A 20345-nucleotide genomic window follows, 5' to 3' on the forward strand; every position below is an offset into this window, starting at 1 on the left:
AAAGATTTTCACATTTTCTCTTTCCCGAAAATGTTCAGTAAGCTGCATAACTTATAGAAACCAGTTTTAAATCACAATCAGAATTATATACAGAAATGATGTCTAACAGAAACTACTGGCTCTGCACGGTCCTAACAGAGTTGGTGTCACAGACTGGCATGGAGAACTAGGGGACTGCTATTTCTTCATCTCCAGGATTGCACTTCCTGGCCCTCGGTGTTTGGCACTGCATATGTTGCAGAACTGGACAGGAGATACCTAGAAATTAAAAAGAAAACAAGAATCTTTTAGAGAGATGAAGCCACGTTAGCACATGGGAAGATGAATGAAAAACGTTACTATTCACAGTCAGGCTGTTCCCTATTGAGGACTGTCATGGTTTAACCCGGCAGGCAGCTAAACACCACACAGCCGTTAGCCCACTCCCTCCCAGTGGGATGGGGGAGAGAATCAGAAAAAAGGTAAAACTCGTGGGTTGAGATAAAGACAATTTCATAGGACAGAAAAGGAAGGGAAAATAATAATAATGATAAAAGAATCCCCCCTGCCGCCGGATGCCCAGCCAGTCCCCGAGCAGCGGATGTGCCCCCCCCCAGCCAACTCCCCCATTTGGGTCAGCTGTCCTGGTTGTGTCCCCTCCCAGCTTCTTCTGCACCTCCAGCCTCCTTGCTGGCAGGGCAGTATGAGAAGCTAAAAAGCCCTTGACTTAGTGTAAGCACTGCTCAGCAACAACTAAAACACCTGTGTGTTATCAACATTATTCTCATCCTAAATCCAAAACACAGCACTGTACCAGCTACTAGCAAGAAAATTATCTCTATCCCAGCCAAAACCAGGACAGACACATTCATGGCTAGGTGCAGGAAGGCAATATAGTGGAACACAATAAAGCAGGCTATTCTGGAGTCTGGAGTCAGAGAGCAATACACCGCACTGCTCACTCCAAGTCTATTACCAACACCCTCCCTCCAGGAGAGTAAGGTCAAATTTCCTCCAAACAAAAGTGAAAAACACAGAGTAAAAAATGTCAGTGATTATCTTCATAGACTAAGAAGAGAGCGAGTCACTTGGTCTGCTCCACTGACCACCAGATATCTTAGTTACAGGTCTGTCTTTGGATATTGCTCCACAGATTTCCAGCAGCTGAGAATACGTCCTGAATACTGTCCCATCTGATATCAAATATGTGTTTATTGTTACTCCTGTGTTTAGCTCTGGGCGACGCTTTATGCATGCATGACTTTCCTTTCAGTATGTCACCAGTAACCAAATATCAGTAACACAACTGATTACCTAAGGCCAAAAAATACTATAGCAGTGAAGAATTTGGCTCAGGTATATGCAGATACCTGTGTATTCATACGTACTATAGAATATATATCATGTAATATCCATGTCACATTTAAAAATCCCATCTGACAAGTTACCCAGTCCCACCACTGTCCCAGCAAATTGAGAACGCTAGATAAATTTTAGATTATTTCTCAAATAATAAAATTTGTGGTAAATATTGTTTGAATAAATATTTACTAGTTCTTGGGATTTCCTTTGCAATTGATCTAATTCATTAAGGTTTTCATAACATATTTAAGTATACATGCTGTACCATATGGCTACAAGCACTTTGCTTCGTTACTTGCAGATTAAGTGATTCACCAAGGTTATTTTTTCACTAGATGTTCATTTTCAGAGACAGATACAGAATCAGAAAAGCTTAAATTCCATTTTATTTGTGATTTTGTTACCATTCTGATGCTTTCATTCCTAAATTCAAAACTGGTTGTATCTAGAAGTTACTGTTTTGGTTTGTTTTCATTGGAGGAAAAAAAAAAATTCCCTGATGAAGAAAAATATATTCTGAGCATAAAGATTATTACAAAGATATTTAAATATTCACTCTGAAATGAGTGGGGCTTTTTCTTCCAGGTCAGAATCATTTAATATGGTTCACTTGAGAAAATATCTTTATTCTTGTCTTTAATTAAACATACTTAAAGTGAGAGCTGCAACAGAAAAGAATTAATAAAAAAATCAAACAGGTCGTATTCCCTGTAAATCTCAAAGCTGCATTGCACATTCAGATTGCAGAAAGTGATAAAATACTTCTCAAACAGCAGCAATTTCTTTCTAAATTGGATGTACTTTAGTTGCAGTTGCCCTAAACACCCTTTCCCTAGTCACATACTACTATGAGGTATCATCACAGTTACTGTAATGATATTATAATTCCTGATAGACCCATCCCCTTCTCCACAGTTAACAAAAGGAAAGAATTTGTCCTTTTATCTTTGGCAAAGGCGTCAGAGAGATTAAGCTAGTTCCTTACTGTGTTGGATACCAGGAGGCACTCTTTGTGAAACATATGTCTGCAGTGGAACACTACCACGTTGAAGGACTTGGATGCATCTGGGAAAGAGAAAAGTAAATTCATTACAACAGGGCAATGAAACAAATGATTCAGTGGCTACAGCAGTATATGCCTGCATTCTATTATACACATAGAAACATCAAGTAACATCTATCAAATTAATTTCCAAATTATTCTGGCTCATTCATAAAAACCATGCAGAGTGATGGTTTCAGGTAATGTGTCCTGGTGATGGAATTACAAGACAATTTTATTCTGTGGCTTAAATGCCGCATACTTTTTCACCAGAAATTTTTCATGTCAATATGTGCTACATGCTAAATTTGGGGAGGGAGAAGAGTAAACTACCACCAGGTAATTCAGCCATTTTGAAGAAAAGTTAGCAAAAAACTTCTTGCGCTAGTGCAGGGAGAACCAGAACATTAAGCAGTTCTAGCGCCTACACTGCACGCCATGACCTTGAAATTTGGCAAGAGGCTGCCTAAGTGCACAATGTGCCTTTCAATTCCCACATGAATATTTAGCCCAATTAGAAGCCTACATACAACATCCACATATTCAAAGAATAACCATCTCACTCATCAGCATCATCCACATTCGATTCCTTGGCTCCCATTCCCTCGACACACATACCTCAAGGCACTAGCACATTCAGCTCTGCCAGGTTTTCTATCACCATGTGACTGTTCTGGCCTGTACGCTGGTGCATGTGATCATAGTATAGTTGTTTTTATCTATTTATTTAACTGAAAAATGGTAGAAACCAGATTAAAAATCTGTAAGTGATTCTACTGGGCTACGCACACTCGGCAAACAAAGAAAATAGGATCATTCATATACTTGGTCTTACGTATTCTTGTTTGAAGATGCCACAACAGATATTCTCCTGGTAAAACTATTTCTTCTTAAGATGCCCAACAACTATATTGGTATTTCTGAACTACAGTTGCCTTGCAGAATAATATCCTGAATTTCTAGTTTCAAGACTAACTTCAGAAGATGTTTTAAAACTACAGTCCGTTATAAGTTGTTTCAAAGATGACAGCAGTGACTGAAGCCAAGAGTTTTCCACCATTCAGACAAAAAGTATGTTCCATAAGACTTTATAATCTACAAGTTCAGTCTAAATCGTTCAACAGATTCGGACAAGATTTGGTGGCAACAGCTTAGTTTTGTGGTTCTAATAATTGAGAATACGGATGTTGATGGAACTAAAAGTTGCCTTCCATGTAACTCAAAACAGAAAATAAGAGTAAAAGATGAGTAAGAAAGAAAATCTGGGTTTACTGCAACAAAAAAAGTTCAAATTAGACTCCACTCCCACGTCAGAATTCATAAGCAAGCTTTGCACAGGAGACTGAAATTTATACAGTGATTACCAAGGGAGACTACTACACATTTCTATGAATAAAAGCAAACAGTAGTTCCTCTAAAAAGAAAAAAAAAAGACAACCTCTTTCTCTTCTAGAAAAGCATCCTACCTGAAGGAAGTATTGGAGACAGGCACGATTCACAGATATTCTCCTCTGGAAAAACAAAACAAAACAAACTTGTAACAGCTTTGTTAACAAACTCCATGTTTACTTTTTTATAAAGCAGGCATGAACATACTGCTCTTACAGAAAAGGAGCTTGGTCTTAAAGTATTTACTTAAAATGCCTGACAGCGTCTATTAAAAATTGAAGAGCAATACTGAAGCAGCATTTCTATTAACAGCATGAGAAATGTTTAGATCTTCCGATTCCCATGATAGCAGAACTGCAGGAGTGAGGCTGTCTAGGATCAGCACTGTAGAGGCACAAGGCAAACTGAAAAATAGGAGCATAGGACGGGTGCCTGATTTCTCTGCAGCATTTTGTAGCAAAAGCTCTGATCCCCTGTCCTTCTGCCAGCTTTTGCCTCTTGGTATTAACACGTGGCTGGTGTGAATTACAGCACTGCTCACATGCATCATTAGCACCTTGCAAAATATTTTCAACTGTTTCTGAAAACTATCTTGTAGCCTTTGCTTTTGTTGCAGATTATTATTATCTGACTATCCGTGTTGGCACTGAACAGCATTTTTCACCTTTAAAGACAAACTGCAGGACACAATACATTACTGGCTACGCAGAGACTGATCAAGAGAAAAAGCTGCATGCTGGGTCTGGTAGTCTTTGAGATACAAGTAGTTCCTTTGCAAGGGGGAAAGCAGCTACTATCCTACTACACTCTACAAATAAGGTACAATATTCAGGTTTTTGGGCAGCTTCCAGAGTGGACCGTCATGTGGCTTGGGTCTATAAACCAAGTAAAAGACTTCAAAACCTTGAAAGTCACCACATTTCCTCTGTACCCACCGTCTACTAGAACACCCTTCATCTGAGTTCGATGCATTTTCTTCAATAAAGAAAGAGAATCAGCAACAAGTATCTTCTTGCAACCTTCCCGCAGCAAGATCTGTTGTGCAAAGAACACAAAATACAGCGGTTGTTGAATAGATGGGCATATCAGCTATCTTGGCAAGTCCCCACTGGGTTTCTGCTGCCACAGACAGCACAAGGGATGTTTAAGACTTTTCAAGCTATTGTGAAGGAGGGAAAGGAAGAACCTCCTGTTACCACCACCTCTACCTGAATAAAAAACCCACATTATAAAAAAAACCACCAAAATTAAAAAAAATCAAATCCTTTACAAATATACTACTGTCATAAATTATGATCATCTTCCTATGAGCTTGTCTTAACAAAACACAACGGAGAGGGATTTTTACAGTGCCCCTCACAATTGGTTTCCAAACCATTTCAAAACTTCTTTAACCCATATCTTTCCTGTCTTCTTTAGGAAAGGCATTTGATAATCATAAAATCTTCATAAACACATCTAGTCAAAACAAACACATTTCATGCTGAGGTGTCATTTAGTAAGCAGTATTAAATGGCCATTCAACTAACCAAAGGTCCAGAGTTCGTTCCTCCTTAGCAAACGCCTCAGCCCCCTTTCTACTTATTTAATATTTTTCACTAGATTGACATGTCATTGCCTGATGATGTTGTGAAACACAACAAGGAATCAAGGGCGTCAAAATTATACAGAGCCTTATTTCACAATACTTAATGAAGCAAGTATGAAAATATGACAAGCCCAAATAAGTCTTGTGGAATTTTTCTTCCTCCTCTCGAGCTGATGTTTGGAAATTTGTTTTCCAAGACAACAATTCCTCTGAAAACTGCTTTCAAGAGTCTCACAGTCAATTTCAAGCTGAACAACCCTATCAAAAAAGTGGTATAAAAAAGCAATGTCCATTCCTTTCTCCTGATTATTTGCATTACAGGAGACATTGAGCGTTCTAAAATAGTCCAAGATACAGCTAATGCAAATACCTAAAAAAAAGTATAATAATAGATTTTACAGCCAGGTGAACACTGTCCAAAGCCCTATCTTCTCACATACACATTGTGAAGTAATAAGGACGCACTGCCAAGAATGATACACAGTTAAGACTGCAAATCTGAAATACATTAAAAAAATTAAAATGGGGTAAGACTTGAAGCATTTCAAACTGGACATGTCAGTGGGTAAATAACATTCTCCAGTATTAGACACATTGAGCTATAAAACATTTCGGAGCACCAGAAACTGAATGCAGGTCTACAAGACACTTAGAAAAGTAATCATTTTTATCCGTGATAATCTCAGGAACTGTGTATGCCTTTCTCCTTCCAACTTTATCCAAGGGCAACAGAGAATGGTAAATTCTGTTTTAAACATAGAAAAGTGTCACTAGGTTTGAAAAAAATACTAGAAACTTTTTGCAAGGACAACTGAATGAGACTATATTTCAGAATGAGTGTTTGCCTGATCCAAAATATTGTCAATCAGCAAATTATAACCCAAAGATAGGTAAATAACTTAGAGCTATATACTGGAGTCTTTGCTAGCTGCACTTAGCATAAGCAGATGAAAAATCCCATGCTTAAGTAAAAGGAGCAAAGCAAGCACATTAAATGAGAGGGGTGGAACAGAGATACAATGGGAAGAAGGGAGCACGATTACTATTTTCTACTTAAAATACAGTGTGCCAATAGGAAAACTTCATGTAAAAGAAGAAAAATAACAGGGGAAACAGTAGACATCATTAGGTCACTGGAAAACCTCATTAGTGTTTGATGCCTTAAAAACAGAAGTAACAGAAATATCTTATGACGTATCTTGTAAGACACACACACGATCTTTCCCCCACCATTTAAACTCCACTAAGATTTTTTTATACCACATTGAATAACTGTTTGTCAGACCTTATTTTGCTAGAAATGGAACACAGTAGGTAGCTCTTGTTATATAAAAGGAGAAGTCACAATGAAGAATGTCAAATGTCAAATCTCAAGGTAACAAATCTCAACACTTTGGCAGAAACAGATTTGAAGAGCTCAAAGATGAGATGGATAATTTAAGAGTTATAGAAAGAGAAGCAGGAGAAGGAATTTGGAGGTGAGACAGAGAGAGAAAGAAAGTTTGAATTAACTTCTTTACATTTAAAGGAGGGAGAAGTATATAACTGTGCACCCTAAGATTAGGTTAAACTAGTTAAAACTGACATCAGGCATAAATCTGTAATGAAGCCACCTTCCGAGGAGAAGAAATGACATTCAGAGAGGATGAAACTCAACTTTTTTCACTCTTTAAAAGCACAAGCAGGACAGCATGGTACACCTACAGAAAGAAGTTTTAGGTAGATATAATGCTTTTTACTATATTAATGAAAACTGCTGAAACCAAAACATTTATTGCAAAGAAGAATCCCAGTTCATTTTCTGACTGTATTAGGGAAGATGTTGCTGCATAATTAAAAACAGAAGCCATAAAACCTTCTATTTAACTAAAAAAGTCCTGATTTACAAATGCCTAACATTATCTTTATGGGAAAACACTGCAGTATGCAGTTAATTTGAAGGGTATACTTGAAGCACTGGGAATAAATTCAGGCCTGGATTCAGCTTAGCACTCGAACAAGTCCAAGTTTCTCAAGGCCAATTAACCAAACGCTTCCAAACTGTGTCACAACCACCATTAAAAGCACATTATTTTCAGTCTTTACAATGGAAAGGCAGATGTCCCTCTGTGCAAGCTGCCACCTGCCCCCTAGTGCCTCCAAGGTGTCTGAACAGCAGCTTATTCATGTTCAGGAGCAAAACCCAACCATTTTTCCAGATGCCGTTTCAAGCAGCATTCTTCAGGTTATCATTGGGGTCTATTAGTTTATAACCTCTGTTGTGAATGCATGGCCATGAATGCTGTGAATGGATGAACCTCTGTTATCCATCAGAGTTACTGCAGGTTCAATCGAAGTTTAAACTAGTAAGGCAACATTTGAGTAAAATGGCTAATCCACAAAACCTAGATGTAGTGCATCTAAAGAAGTTGCTTTTATATTTTAAAACTAGGAAGAACAAATCTTAGGACACCAACATCTTTTGAAGTCTTCTTCTAACAACTGTCATACAAAGGGTGAGAAATTAGGCATTTCTTTCCGAAGTGAGGGGGGGTATTTAGATCTTTTCCAACAACACAAGCATTTCCAAAATTTCACTCGGGTATAGACCAAAGCTGAAAAGACACCTACTCTATACATTTGGAAAATGTAACAGGCTTATAACAAACTCACAAGTGTGCAAATAGGGGGATTTTTCTATCAGCCTTCTCTGAGAGATTTAAGTGCGATACAATGCTTCAGAAACCTGGAGCATGATTACATGACTTATTTTAAGAAAGGCTCCTGCATTCCTCATTCATAAGTTAATACCACTGTGTAATCAGATACCAGAGACTTAAACACATGTGAATAATTTCATATTTTCAATTTAATTTCCAGGAAACTGAATATAAAAGGCAAATACATAGTTCAAAAAAGAAAGAAGGTCTTCAAACCATTGTATGACTGATGAGTTTCAAACCAAGGAAGTTGTATAAAAACTACAGCAGCAGCAGCACTGGTTTCACTGAAAAAAAAAAGTTTGAATTTCTATTTTGCATAGCAATACTAGTAAATGCTGATTTTGCTACAATTTTCAAATAAGAGCACTACTGCCCTAATTGTGTTGGCTAAGGGAGGTTTTAAAAATAATTGCACCGGTAAATTCCTAATGGGAACAGAGGTTCTTTATGAGTCTCAGAGAAGCAATGTCTATGTGTGGAAACTGAATTAAAGTTACACTGACAACAACTTTTCAGTTGTATGGAGATAAAGTTGAGTTTTGATTCTGTGTCTTTGAAAACACTTTTAAATGCAAGCAGTAAAGATGAAAATTACTAAACTTTTGTCAGGGTATCAATATGACTTGACTTAATTTGGTTAGCTTGCCATAGATTTGAATGGTATTTAGTTATGTTGAAAATGTTGATGGAATAATCGTGATTTATCTGCCCTTAAATAAAAAAATGTGCTAGGAATCTAATAAATAAGCAGGTTTCTCCTTAAGACAACACATCTTCAGGAGTTCATAAATTCAAAGGAAGTAGTCTGTGGTCTATTTTATCTATAAATCTATGGCACCAAAGAACTAGATTTCAGGAGTTAGATATAAAATATAATAAAAAAGTTTTAGACTACACTTGATAAATACTCCTGTTAAAATTCAGACAACTATAACTTTGTCTTTGTTGCCTGTGTCTTCATAACTTCGTTGTCTATGAATTTTACTGTGTATAAACACCACAATCAGTATTATTTCAGCAGTAAATAAACTTTCATCATTACAATAAATCAGTGTCCCTCAATTATGTACTACGGTTTTAATACATTAACTCAGATGATGACAAAGAGAAAACATTATAATAAATGATCCTCTGGAGGGAAAAAAACAAACAAAAATAATCACTTGGAGTTTTAATCCCAATTCAGAAAACCACTTAAATGAGTACTTAAGTATTTTCCTAAACAGGAAAAGATTTAAGTGTGTGCGCAGCCTGAAGTTCATGGAAGAATTGCATTTCCTGAAGTTGGAAAATAAAAACGGGTATTCCTGAAGAATAATAACGCAGCTTAATAGATCCCTACTTGTAAAGCAGAGCCACAATACCAGAGCAAAAGTAAATTAGAAGTACTTAATTGAAGTTGTAGCCTAAGAACAAAGTCTCATGTGATCTACATTTTATTTTACCCAATAGAATACCTAATCCTGTCTTAGTGCCATGCTTGGTTGGTTGGTAGCAAACAGGTATTAACTCCTTTTCAAAGGTATAAGTTAACCACAACACTTAAGAGCTGAGCTGAGCTTAGAGTAGCACGTAGAACAGTTGCAGTGGTTCATCTAATGGGTGGTAATTTGCTAAAGTGAAGCAATCAGTCTGCAATATGCCAACATTAATAAAAATTTAAATTATTCAGGGAAGATCCCAGATTAAAAAAAAATTACAACAAATTTTGTTACAGTAGTAGACTTCCTTGTTGGATTCTCTAATGCACACTATAAGCCACATATGACATGCTTTGGCAGCCACTCAATTTGATTCACTTGGTTTTGCTGGGATGTAAAGAATTGTTTTCAAAAAGACAAAGTCTGTCAAAGGCACTGCTTTTAGCTCCTACCCATATTTCAAATCACATCTAATGTAAAGATTACTGCTAAGGAAATTTAGGAGCATAATAGGAAATTTGCATCTGCATACTTACATAAGCATAAAACAATCTTATCAGGGCTTGCAAAAGGAGGCCACAACTAAATAATATAATGGCACAGCTGTAACACCTTTTGAGAAGCCAATGTTATGAAAAGATCAGCACAGTTTCTGTTTTAGGCAGTGACTTGCAAGCCAAGCAACAGGTTCTAGCTTCACCTGCACACCTCCTTTGTGGATCTTGGCACAAGATTTTTTTGTTTGCCTTTGAAAACGGGAACAATAAAACTTCAGTGCATACAGAGCTGGAGATCCAAAGAAATGAAATTACAGGAAGCTCTAGCCAATGAAGTTTGGATTTTTGTAGGAGTTCAAAATGTCTGGTACGTTAGGTGATACAAATCAGGAAGTTTTTACCAAAACCCAAAGAGTTGTGCCAGGCCAGAATAGAGGACATGGACTTCTCACCATGAACCTACACAACATGATGTGAAGGTGTAACCAGGCATCATACAAACACAGAAAAGCTAGCTTTAAAACAGCTAACAAGGCAGCAGTAATGGTGAAGCTAGGGCAGAACTGTCCTCAGCAATGAGAGGCCGCTTAGACATTTACTTGAAGTCCCAGCCATGTCCTGAAGCACACGCTGAATGCAGAAACAGTCCTGCCATAAAGAATTGAGCTTGCCAATCTAAGGCTACTCAGGTGAGTGTGCAAGAGCTGCGATCACATCTCTAAATTTCAGTGTAGACACACCATCTGTTCGTAAACAGTGCACTTTACATTGCCTGTAACACTTCAGGAACAGCCTTATTTTAAGCTGTAGCTTACATATCTCTAAAGAAAAGCAGTCCTATACTATATCGTTTTGCTATCATACAAGCAAGCCACGTGCAAATTACATTAAGCTTCCCTAATTTCTATTATTCTTATGAGATCTACATTTTAGCCCTAGAGCTATCCAAATCTACTTCAAAATGAATGAATTTGAAATCCATGAAGCATTTCAATGCTAACAGCAAATAATATTAGATATCACTCTGAAGGTTAAATACATCCTTTTAATCCCAAAGTAATTTTGAAGACAAAATAATTCTTCTCTCCCCAAAACGTGACCAAACAATGTCATCAGCTTTGTCTGAAGCCACGCAATATACTTTGCATATGTGTAAAACTGCAGCTATGCACACAGCACTTTCTCAGTCTGTCTGCAGACACACCAAAAATTACATTTTGATTTCAACAGAATGCAGGAACAGGAGGATCAGCAGTGCAAGCAGCAGGGTACTGACAGCAGCAAGATTAACATGCAACTGTTTAAATGCAGCATGCTATTTAGCTGGTATCATTTTGGAAGGATATTAGTATCTCATGAAGTCAATTAAAAACTGGAAGTAATGTTACAACATGCATTATATGCAAACATATATCTGTTTATCTGGGGTAGTTCCTTGCACATAACGAGTGTCAGGAGAACAAGACACAAAAAGCTTCTTTGAAATACTGAAAATCATAATCTAAAGCCCCTATGATAATAAAATAATGGAAAAGCCTTGGAAAGGCTTAAACCCTGCCTTTTTAAGAGGCCTTCTGACATCATTGAAGGCTCTAGCAGATACAGGCTTTATCTGGTCTGGTAGGGGACCAACCGTGACCTTACTGAAAACTGTCAAGCCCATCTATTTGCTAGAGATGTCCAAAGACTAATAGCAGATGGGAAACAAATGTTTATGAGGTTCAGAAAATTGGAGTTTCAGCTGCTTACCGGGCTATGTTTTCTTGGACTCCACATAGTCACACCGGAGGCATTCAAACTGCTCTACACCCTTACGTCTCTCAGTAGAAAGGTACAGAGCAGCGTCACAGAGAACTCAAGTTTGGGCCTCCTTTGGTAGCAGGGAGATTTAAAGTATGCAATGCAACTCCCTCTGTTGTTATTTTCAGGAACATTGAAGGGCGTGCTTCTTGTAAGTTCTTACAAACACACATCAGAAACCAGTCAGGTAGGGAACTGCACATATCTGTATAATTACGCTGGGATAAGAACTCCCATAATCCAATGTGCAGTCCTTTTTTTTTTTTTAAAATGCATAGACATCAACACATTCTGCACAACAGACATGAATTTGATTTTAAAAGTTCATCTTTCTTTAGTTAGTATGACACTTAACATACAGTTCTAATACCCGGTGTATGTTTCAGTAAATGCATGTTGTGTTCTGCCTCCTCATACATGAAACAGAAGGAAAAGTACTGCTCATGAGACTTTCCAATATTGGACAGTCGGGCAGCATAAAATAGTCTGAATCACCAAAGGTCCTTCCAGTTCTACCTACCCACCAGGCTTATGACAGCATGGGAGAGATTTAGAAGTGCTAGAAGCCGTCAAGAGAGGAAACTATTCGTCTTGACAAATTTCCACCCTTTTTGTCATAGTTTTGTACCAACCCACAGATATGGCAATATCATGGCAGATATCTGAACAAAATGAACAAACATTCATGATAGCCATTTCCCGTGCTGTTCAGTAGCAAAGCGGTTTTGCCATCTCTCTGAAAATGAGTATCGCAGGAAGAATGCAACATTTACCTGCAAGTTGTAGTCCTGAAGAATTTTCACTAGTGAGTCTCTCAAATTAGGAATCTCCATGCCTTCCTTAATGCGGTGGATCAAAAGAATGGGATCCACATGGGTTCCAATATTGTTCAACAAACCAGTAATAAAAGCTGTGAAAACCAAGAGGCAAAGAAATTAAGAAAAAAATCCAGCAAAATACCTGATTAAAAGATGCTTTCTTGACAAGCTACAGGCTTTGGCTGATTCTATGACAGTTCTCTACTAAGAAATAACACTAAGCCTCTTTTATATAGGCTTCATATGTTTCTTGCAGCTGAATTTACTCGAATACAGGCCTTTGGGTAAGAGAGGAAGATACAGTTTGGCAATTCACAGAACTTCTAGGGTATGCAGAAAAGGGGTAACAGAGTATCCAGCACAAAGCCACAAGTAAATAATGCATTTCAATTCAATAAAAAGAGCTCTCAAGAACACAGAGCCAGAAAATTAACTACATTATATGACTATTCCATTCTCAGTTCCAGGGTTTAAAAACAAATTTTCAAGCACTTAACCTAACTCAAACATGTTTCTAAACATTGGTGAGAGTGACACAAAAGAAGTCTTTTGTTTTTTGAATTGCGCCTGGCTAAATGAAAACACTAGAAGGCTGTGTTTTTAATTCAACCCCCAAAACTGAGGAATATCACTGGAGTTGCCCTGCATATGGGCAGATGGAACTGAGAGAATTCTATACGCTTTGAATCCCTTTTGCTCTAAAGATGTCACTGACTGTAGCATCACTTTTAGTGATGAACTGCATTTAAGTATGGGTAACTTGAGAATGCCATTCTTCTAAAGGAGTAACAGATTTTGATTGCTTCTTCCTGTCAGAATTAGCGGCCAAGAGATGAAAAGACATGTATTTTGACACTAATTCTATGAGACGTTCAATCCTTTGGAAAAGAGATCCCAAGAGAGACTTTAAAGCCTTGATTTAAAGCCCCAGAAGAGGTTGCAAAGCTAATGGAGTAGATAGTTAAAATAATTATCTGTTTTCTCAGTCATATGAACTCTGAATCTGCCTCCTGAACAAAACTGACATTGCTTATGAGATTCTGACAGTTTCTGATTCCTTTAAACTTTAAACTTGACTAGCTATTCATATAATGGATGAAAGGCAAAATGCCCTCATTATTACAGATCTTACCTTTGTACCACAGAAACAAAACAAATTAGTTATTCTACTGAGGGGCAGAAAAGCGTAGGTTCTTCATTTTCAGAATTTCAAAGGGAAGCAGCTGCAATAAACACACTACACAACATCTTCATCAAGCCTGCGGACTGTGTTTGGAGGCTGTCTAAAAATAAAGCCTCATTCTGCTAAATTAAAAGCACCATTCTCCCCTTAATTTGTCATTAAGGACATAACTACGCAGAGCTTAGTCTAACGTTAAATCCCTAAGTACTCATTCTGTAGCACGCCCACATGCTGCCTTACTGGAAGTTTTTCTGCGCAGTAGGACAGCTATGTTGTGCTCCACAAACCAGAACACCTCCCTGGCCATCCATAAACACTTTCTCTAACATGCATGTGGATAATTCAATCCTTCAATTACAATAGCTTTCCACAAAAAAAATGCACATGCAAGGCTTCTGAGAAACTATCCCGCTCACGTGGTTTGTCGATAGAATATAAAATGAGGTCTTCCCAAAGTTCTCCATCATCTTGTTCCTTGGCAAATTCAATAGCTTTATCTACGTCTTGCAATTCTTCCATTATCATCTTCAAGGCACTGCGGCTATTACCCATTCTGCCTGAAAGGAAAAAATAAGTAAGGAGATTATAAATCCTAAATGCTTATCAATGCTCAGTGCTTTAAGAAGCTCTTTCAATATAAATTTTATAAGGGTGAAGCTGCCTCAGACTAATTCAAACAAGAGCACATCTAATCTAATCTGATGTAGGAATGCAAATCCCAGAGCAATCAGTATAACCTGAACAAGTGCTTGGAGCACTATGCTGGACGGGGACCTCGAGCCTTTCTTAGAGATGTGTTGGGTCGTATTAGGGGTTCTGAACTGCAGCAACATCCAGTGTAAGGGGAAGTTTGTGTATGTGTATGCATGTAAACTATAACATGAAATACGCCCTTTAAGAGCCCGCATGGACACTTTTAATTTGCAGTACGTATAGCGCAGTTTACACCCATGGAAAATTAAAGGAAGAGGAAGAAATAATAGAAATGCTGAACTATTCTTTAAGTAAACCTATAAGTAAATCCTACTCTGCTCTCAAATGGTCCACAGAACATTTTTCTTACTAAAGCAAAGATTGATTAAAAAACACTTTCCATTTTGTTCATGACTAATACATAAACATACACAAAAATCTTAGTCTTACAATGCTGCCCATTCAGAGGTAAATTCCTTGGCCTGCTGGGGGGAGTTAATGTACAATTAATTTTATTTAAAAAAAAAAAAAAGAAAAAAAGAGGCAACAAAAGCAAATCTTCCACCTCAGCAAGAGATAATACTAAGCTTCTGAGATGTATTCAGAATAAAACATTTGTTTTATTTCTCCCCTCTCTTCAAACTGACAGTATTACTCTTCTCTTGGAGATTGTCTCAAAAACACCCCTCCGCCCCAACCTGTTCCCCATAGCCCCACAACACCTCCAAAACCCCAGAAAAACACCAAATCAGAAATGCAGTAACACCATATATGGAGTTAAGACATCATACGAATACCCCAGTGCTTTGTTTTATTTTCTAAATCATGTTATTTGGTCCTACTGAGTGTATACCCCAACTTTGTCTATGGGAAAGCATGTTAAGCGATGTTAGACAATACATCATATATTTTTGCAGCATAAACTTTGACAAGATTAAAAGCATGTTGTAATTTATCACACTGAGTGTTACTTACTCAGAAGATAGACTGTCTCTTCCACCAAGTTCCTCTGTTGGCAGATCTCAAGAGCCTTGAATTTAAGGGAAGGGAGGAGGTAAAGAGAATACAGGGAACCATGTAACATGATATTTTATTGATCACAAATGCTGCAAGAGGCTTAAAGATATTTTTCCATGAAGTTGCATTACTCATTTTGATAGGAATACAGCTCCCTTAATATGCACTGTCAGGTCCTCTGGCATTAATTAAGAGGAGAAACTCTGTGGCATTTTGTTTATTTTTCTACAAGATTAAATAAATCCGGGGACAGGACAGGTATTTCAATCTGGATTATGCCAATCTCTACCTTTAAATCTACTGGCAACTTCTTTCTTTTGCTTCCAAAAGTTGGTTAATCCAAAAGCATTAAGGTTATCTGCTGTCAAGACTTGCTTCCTGTGGGTGGACTTATGAAGTCTCTAGTGATGGAGGTCTACTTGACATTCATTCATAATACAAGCCTGTAAATCTCCTCAGGGTAACCAGAATGGTTTTGGGAGGTAGACAGTGCCCTCCAAATTTTGTGACCAGTGACCTCCAAGAAGGTCACTGGAAAAATAATCCAACCCAAGTATGAAAGAATAAGGAGGAAGCATTTCTTGTAAATTTGGTGTAAAGACCTGAGGGCTAAATACCATGAGCAGTTGCTGAATCGGTGTATAGTTGACAAACACTGAGCACAATTACCAAAATTACCAAACTGATTACCAACAAGTTTTAGTAACAGAAGACTGGCAGGGCTGGCATGCCATAAACGATGCCATGTCTGTTTCCAATTTGGAAGCAGAAAGCAAGCTCAAGATTCATGGCACTCCTGTGAAGACAACTGTTCACTAATAAAGACTTTCATACTCAGTAATCAAAACTATAAATGCCTAAGATACAGCTACAGCTAAAGATGTAGGTAGGAATTAACTTTTCCTTCCATTCTCAAATCATTTCAGATGGGTTACTATGAAGATTAGAGATATGGACAATGAATGTCCATATACAAAAAACAGATACTTCAGGTATGAATAATACTAATAAGATATAAACACAGCTGACAGCCTTTTTTCTCTCCACTTAGAAGTTAAACTACAAAGTACCTGATATTCAGTATTTCTGGATGCTGCACATTTACTGACTGTCATGCTCCCTCTAGAGGAAAACAGGGAACATTCATACTTCTCTCTCAGTTCATTTTATAAAACGTTTGCTAAACTGCACTTGAATAAAAGTGGCTTACTTTTAAAGAACAAGAATAATGTCTTCCTGCCGATTTTATAATTTCTTTAAAGCACTAATAAGCATGAATTTGTTCAAATATCATGTTTTTTTGCAATTTATACAGTGCACTGGAAACTCCTTAACAGGAACTGAAAATATTGGAAACTGGGACATTCTTGGTCCCCTTTTTATTTCCTCAGAACAAAGATTTGTATGTGGCAAAAGGCGTTACTATATGATATGTATAGTAAGAAGTATAATTACAGAATTAGCAGTGACAGTAAATTCAACTAAGTTTTATACAGTGTTGGTATCTTTCCTCTCTTCCTTACCTTCTTACTGAAACATATTAACATTTTAACGTAAGGTTAGAATGACACTTTTTCTAACATCCTTTTCTCTCACTTTGGTGATTATTGCACCACTCCTTCCAAAGGTTCACAGGTCTCTGATATATACTTGGTCACAGCCCATAACTTCAGCAAAGCAGTGCCATCAAATCCATACCTCTACTGTTTAGAGAGAAGGACGTTGTGGGGGACCGTGTCAAAGGCCTCACAGAGGTCCAGATAGATGACATCTGTAGCCTTTCCCATGTCCCCTGATGTAGTCACTCCATCATAGAAGGCCACTAGGTTGGTCAGGCAGGACTTGCCCCTGGTGAAGCCATGCTGGCTGTCTCGAATCACCTCCCTGTCCTCCATGTGCCTTAGCATAGCTTCCAGGAGGATCTGTTCCATGATCTTCCCAGGCACAGAGGTGAGACTGACTGGTCTGTAGTTCCCTGGGTCTTCCTTTTTTCCCTTTTTAAAAATGGGGTTATGATTCTATGATTTACACACAGCACTTTTCTGCACCATTGTCCTGGTTTCGGTTGGGATAGAATTAATTTTCTTCCTAGTAGCTGGTACAGTGCTGTGTTTTGGATTTAGGATAAGAATAGTGTTGATAACACACTGATGTTTTAGTTGTTGCTGAGCAGTGCTTATGCTAGTCAAGGACTCTTCAGCTTTCATGCCCTGCCAGCGAGGAGCTGGGAGGGGGCACAGCCAGGACAGCTGACCCAAACTGCCCAAAGGGCTATTCCATACCGTATGACATCATGCTCAGTATACAAGCTGGGGGGAGTTGGCCAGTGACTGCTGCTCGGGAACTGGCTGGGCATCTGTCAGCGGGTGGTGAGCAACTGCATTGTGCATCACTTATTTTGTATATTCTTTTATCATCGTTATTATTATTTTCCCCTCCTTTTCTGTCCTATTAAACTGTCTTTATCTTAACCCTCAAATTTTACTTTATTTTCCCGATTCTCTCCCCCATCCCACTGTGGGCCGGGGGAGTGAGCGAACAGCTGGGTGGTGTTTAGCTGCCTGCCGGGTTAAAACACAACAACCACCCATCACTGAAGATCAGTGGCTAGATCTGCAATAACTAAAACTAATTTGCACCAAAAGAAAAAAAGAAGTGCAGGTAAGGTTTTATACATAAAACCATGATCACGCAAATAACACATAAGGCAAAAACTAAGAGAGAATCAGAGAGTTAAAAACGAATAAGCCAACACTGTAGACAAAAGTCTCTGGCTGGAAACCTCTCAGGCTCATTGCCTAAAAAGATCACTGAGACAACCTAGTTTTGTGCAACAGTTTCAACAAAGACCAAGCCTGCAATCCTAACAAAGTATTTTCCAGTGTTTCCTGCTGTTGCACAGTAAAGTTGACAAAAGCATGCAAAACAAGAGAGGTGCCAGGAACAATACTAGTTCTCTTTAGAATGTCAACCACGTAAAATGCAATATTCAATATTACATTTAAAACTACTCCACTGGTGTCATCATTATAGCTGCATACAGAGAGGTATCCTTTCACAAAGTCTGCTCTGCTTGGCCATTAACAGCAACAAATACAAATAATAAAATAATGACCCAACTAAAGAGGAAAACTTAAATTTCCATTCAATTCACTTTAATTCAAGCAGGGGAAAAAAACCCACGACTGTCCTTAACTTTATTTATTTATTTTTTAATTTGACAAGAGAGAGCAAGGAAGGAAAATGTAAAAAGGTTAAAGAAGGTGGAAACATGGTATTCTGTAAAACCCCAAGTCTACTAGCGGAAGTTCAAGGACAAAATACTTTTAGCTCTGCCATTCACTGACTGTTATATTGTGTGTATCATCTGAAAACAACTTAGGACTTTAGAATACAAAGCTAGAAAAACTCCAGTTACAGCTACTCATTTTTCAAGATCTAACACTGACTAGTCCTAGATTTGGCAAAACAATTGTTGATTTCTTGGAACCACAACCTGCTGTCCAGCCAGGCACTGATGCGTAGATATGCTGTAGGTATGCATCAAGCGTGAATTCAGAACTTCTGCACTAAAAATCCCCACCGATTCCTGCCCTGTGAGCTGAGAGAGGAAGGTCTCAGCTGTCAGCCAGCTCTGCAAACCAAACTTCTGAAGGTGATGGTCACTAACTCAAAGGATCTCCTCCTTTTGACAGTAGAGGGCAGTACCAGACACAGTTACAAATTCACAACACTACAAGCTACAGACATAAAAATTGAGGACCTGTGTTTAGATTTTGGGTGCTTACCTTCTCTAGTGGACAGTGCGTGCTGTCTCTGAGAAATGGTAGTAAATTTGGACGATCGTATTCAGCATAAAGGCTGATCTGTTTCTCATGATATCGCTGGCCTTTATGGTGGTCTCTCTTGAAAAGCTTGTGCAAATACTAGGAATCAAAAGAGAGAATCAGGACTCAAAACCACTTAGGCAATATTATTTGTTCTCTGCTAATAAAAAACTCCTCCTAATTTCTTCAGGAATGTGCTAACACATACTAAAAGGCACAGAGATTAAATCCTGATTCAAAAGACTAATTTTACATTTTTCTGAAGTACCCTCATCACAGCAATCTCCAAAACCAGCTCTATAAAACAGGTTTTCAGCAACAGTTAAGAAACTGTCCTTTAACCTTCAATGAAACTACTGGATTTTGAATTTTACAGAAAACTTTGGACAAATATGTCAAATGAAGCATTTCGGTTATCTAGATATGCTTGACCATAACAAGTAACTATAGATCAAATTTTTACCACATGAAATGTTTTAACCAAAATACCTCAAACTATAGATACTGGGGCAAAGCTCCTTCTCTCTAGATGAGCACAGAAGAGCCTTGAGAATCACCTGGAGAGTCGCTTTTATGCAAAGGGAAGCAGGCTTCACACTTTGAAACTGATGCATCCCTTCCATAAACTGACAGTCAGTCTGTTGTCTCCGCAAAGCTCTTGGGCTGCAGGCTGCACACTTCATAGAGCCGCTTTCTATAATCAGATCTCTAACACATAAACCCGCTCTCCACCAGATCGATGCCCTGAGCCCCACCTGTACACAGCAGCAAGTCAAACTTCCCTCCCTAATACAGCCCAAGCCCACGGTTACACATTACATATTCCACTGACAGCACGTTCAAACCGAAGAGGTGCTTTTGGAATAGCAATGTGGAGCCACAGCCTTACAGTGACATTGTAATTCTGCACAAACAAGAACAATCCTGCAGCGTATGGAAGTTACAGCTCTAGAAAGACAAGCACTTCACTGTCTCTATGGATCAGCAAGACGTGCTTCAGAGTTGCACCCAACATCCAATCCCATTT

General features: G+C 38.2%; 1 protein-coding gene across 1 annotated transcript in view; it reads right to left on the bottom strand.

Annotated features, from left to right (window-relative positions):
* Positions 1 to 20345, bottom strand: part of VPS41 (vacuolar protein sorting 41 homolog (S. cerevisiae)) — a 110610-nt gene that overhangs the window by 95 nt on the left and 90170 nt on the right. The window contains exons 21-28 of the mRNA XM_009321437.1: positions 19280 to 19417; positions 15450 to 15504; positions 14198 to 14338; positions 12554 to 12690; positions 4708 to 4807; positions 3850 to 3894; positions 2327 to 2406; positions 1 to 258 (exon numbers count right to left, since the gene is read on the bottom strand). The exon at positions 1 to 258 is cut by the window's left edge and continues 95 nt beyond it. Coding sequence (XP_009319712.1) covers positions 178 to 258; positions 2327 to 2406; positions 3850 to 3894; positions 4708 to 4807; positions 12554 to 12690; positions 14198 to 14338; positions 15450 to 15504; positions 19280 to 19417 — 777 coding nt within the window. The 3' untranslated portion in view covers positions 1 to 177. The remainder of the gene's footprint in view (positions 259 to 2326; positions 2407 to 3849; positions 3895 to 4707; positions 4808 to 12553; positions 12691 to 14197; positions 14339 to 15449; positions 15505 to 19279; positions 19418 to 20345) is intronic.

Source organism: Pygoscelis adeliae, unplaced genomic scaffold, assembly GCF_000699105.1.
Source record: "Pygoscelis adeliae isolate BGI_AS28 unplaced genomic scaffold, ASM69910v1 Scaffold40, whole genome shotgun sequence".
Taxonomy (NCBI): domain Eukaryota; kingdom Metazoa; phylum Chordata; class Aves; order Sphenisciformes; family Spheniscidae; genus Pygoscelis; species Pygoscelis adeliae.